We start from the raw sequence: 2,460 nt of genomic DNA on the forward strand, positions 1-2,460 counted from the left end.
ATGTTGTATGTACACGATACTACAACCATTACTGGAAGACCCATGTGTACATGAAACTGTTTGTGTTGACTCTAAGGAAAAATATAGGGACATAGTTTGTGATGCTGCAAATGAATGCTTAAAGTTCAATTTACCTTCTGTCACTAATATGGAAAAGGCCAGCATTAGCTGTAGGATTGATGCTCTTTGTTTCTCACTGGAGTGCTCCTCTGGTATTCTCAAGTGGTTTGAAGACAAATTGAAACTAGTTGTGTTATCACTAACTTTCTGGACTAAGCATGTTGTCCCTGATATTCATTTGATCAAATCCTTGATATTGTGTTTCATTGTTTGTTCGCTGGACCGAGACCCTTCATCACATATACCACATTCCATAGATTCCGACTCATCTCAAAATAATGACACTCTTCATGTATTCTCAATGTGGCAGTGTGTCTATTATGACACTATGAAGCTCAACAACGTCCTAATGAATCCACTTTCATTTACAACACCAGCTCTCTTGTTTGATGGTAAGCTAGCTATGTATTATGCTAGTCTGGCAGACATTGATAGCACAGTTAGAATGGAACTGGTTTCTTCACTTCAATCACTAGCTTTGTTTAATTCACTGATGTTTGTCTGTACTGAGAGTCTAAAAGCTGCCACTAAAGATGGTGTACAGTATGATCAGACTGTATATTTTGAACTCAGTTCTGATTCAACTAGTAATGATAGTAATGAAGATGATGACAGTGATTGATTTTGTATTTTTGTTCATTTAATTTATTTTTGATAACTATTAGCTAAAGAGATTTTTGCAAACATAAATGAGCTGTAATATTATTCATTATCCATTAATTAATATGCATAACGAGCCCCACCTATTCAACGCCCACTTACTTAATTAGCTCATTTCATGGGCGGTGTCTCCTCCTAAATGTCAGCAATGCTATCTCATATTTACCTTCTTCTCTTTACTTCTCTTCTACTAACTAACAGAGACACAGTACAAGGTAACTTCTACTAGCACACATTATAATCTTTACTAATACACCAACAGGTCAATACGACGGCGCTCTTAGGCTTTGGAGGAACGGCCAAACATCTTTAGCTTATACTTTTGGTAGAGTACAAGTGTATTTAAAAGGACAGTGCGGTAACGTGTGCTGGAACTCCAATGCCGACTCTGTTTTTACTAAACAAGAAGCTGACGTGACCTGTAGGAACTTGGGCTACATTGGATCCTCGTACTACTCAACATCTAGCAACGACAAGTATTATGATGATAAAAATATTAACATTGATATTAAATACAATTGTTATTATAATAGCTTAGATCTATATGTAAGACTGAGGCCGATTTTTTATCTATATAGTATATGCATGTGGAGCATAACATGCAATAGTATTCTTCATTAAATCTATTATAGCAATGCTTCCTTCTTCTAGTTATGGTGTGGATCCTAGTCCTACTCTCATGTATAGAGTGCACTGTCCATCGACTGATAATAGATTATTACTGATGAGCTGCTCTCATGATACAGACACTATCAGCTCACACTGCACTGATGCCAATGATGTTGGTGTACTATGCTGTAAGTGTAATTCTGCTTGTATTATGCATGTATGCTACTACAGTTTATGTTGTATACCGTATATGCTATATATTTTGTGGGAAAAGTTTGCGAAATTAAAATCCACAAAACAGCATACTGATTATAGTAGGTGTGGTAATTACATTAAAATCGCGAAATTTTTATTTGCAAATTAAAAAATTCAGCCAAATTGCGAAATTTTATACCCACAAAATATATGGCAAATACGGTAATCTCTCTCTCTTCCTCTGATAGATTCTAGCAGAATATGGTTTGATCCGTATCCTGGTATGGTGAGACTATCAGGTGGTGATTATATTAATGAGGGCCTTGTTGAGGTATATTATAATGGTGTCTGGGGTAAGGTGTGCAACCTACTGTCTCATGATGCTAATACTATATGCAAGCAGTTGGGGTACACCTCTTCTCCACTGAATGCCACTGTGTAAGTAAATATGATTATTGGCTTTGGTAGCTTTGTGTGGGCGTGTTAATTCTTATATATGCATAATTTTTATTACAACTTTTATCAAATTTTGCAAGAATTTTAAAAATTTTTATGGGATTTCTAGCATAAAAATGATTACAACTTATTTTTTACAGAGTTGGTTTGCCTAGTCAAGTCCATTGGTACAATTCATTGCAGTGTTCTTCATTGAGTGATTGTGTTCATGAGTGTTCATCACTTCCTACCATTCCTGCTACTTGCTTTCATAGTGCTTACATTCACTGTGGTATGACTTAACAATCAATATAATGTTATACACTTATTATTTTTAACATGTACAGAGTATTCTGCAGGAAACTCCATCAATAATTTATACTCCTGTGATACCAGTAAGTCAGTATTAATAATTACCTTTACCATGTTTTTGATAAAAAT

The 2,460-nt window shown here is 35.2% G+C and overlaps 1 protein-coding gene across 1 annotated transcript; it reads left to right on the top strand.

The window, feature by feature from the left end:
* Positions 1–902: 902 nt before the first annotated feature.
* Positions 903–2,414, top strand: LOC109591394 (neurotrypsin-like; the record flags this gene model as incomplete). The annotated part of the gene is made up of 6 exons (XM_020007134.1): positions 903–995; positions 1,043–1,256; positions 1,432–1,577; positions 1,833–2,022; positions 2,181–2,311; positions 2,367–2,414. Coding segments are annotated over exons 1-6 (805 nt in total), but the record flags the coding sequence as incomplete, so codon positions are not given.
* Positions 2,415–2,460: the final 46 nt, after the last annotated feature.

This window comes from Amphimedon queenslandica, unplaced genomic scaffold (genome assembly GCF_000090795.2).
Source record: "Amphimedon queenslandica unplaced genomic scaffold, v1.1 AMPQUscaffold_8292_Cont19763, whole genome shotgun sequence".
NCBI lineage: Eukaryota > Metazoa > Porifera > Demospongiae > Haplosclerida > Niphatidae > Amphimedon > Amphimedon queenslandica.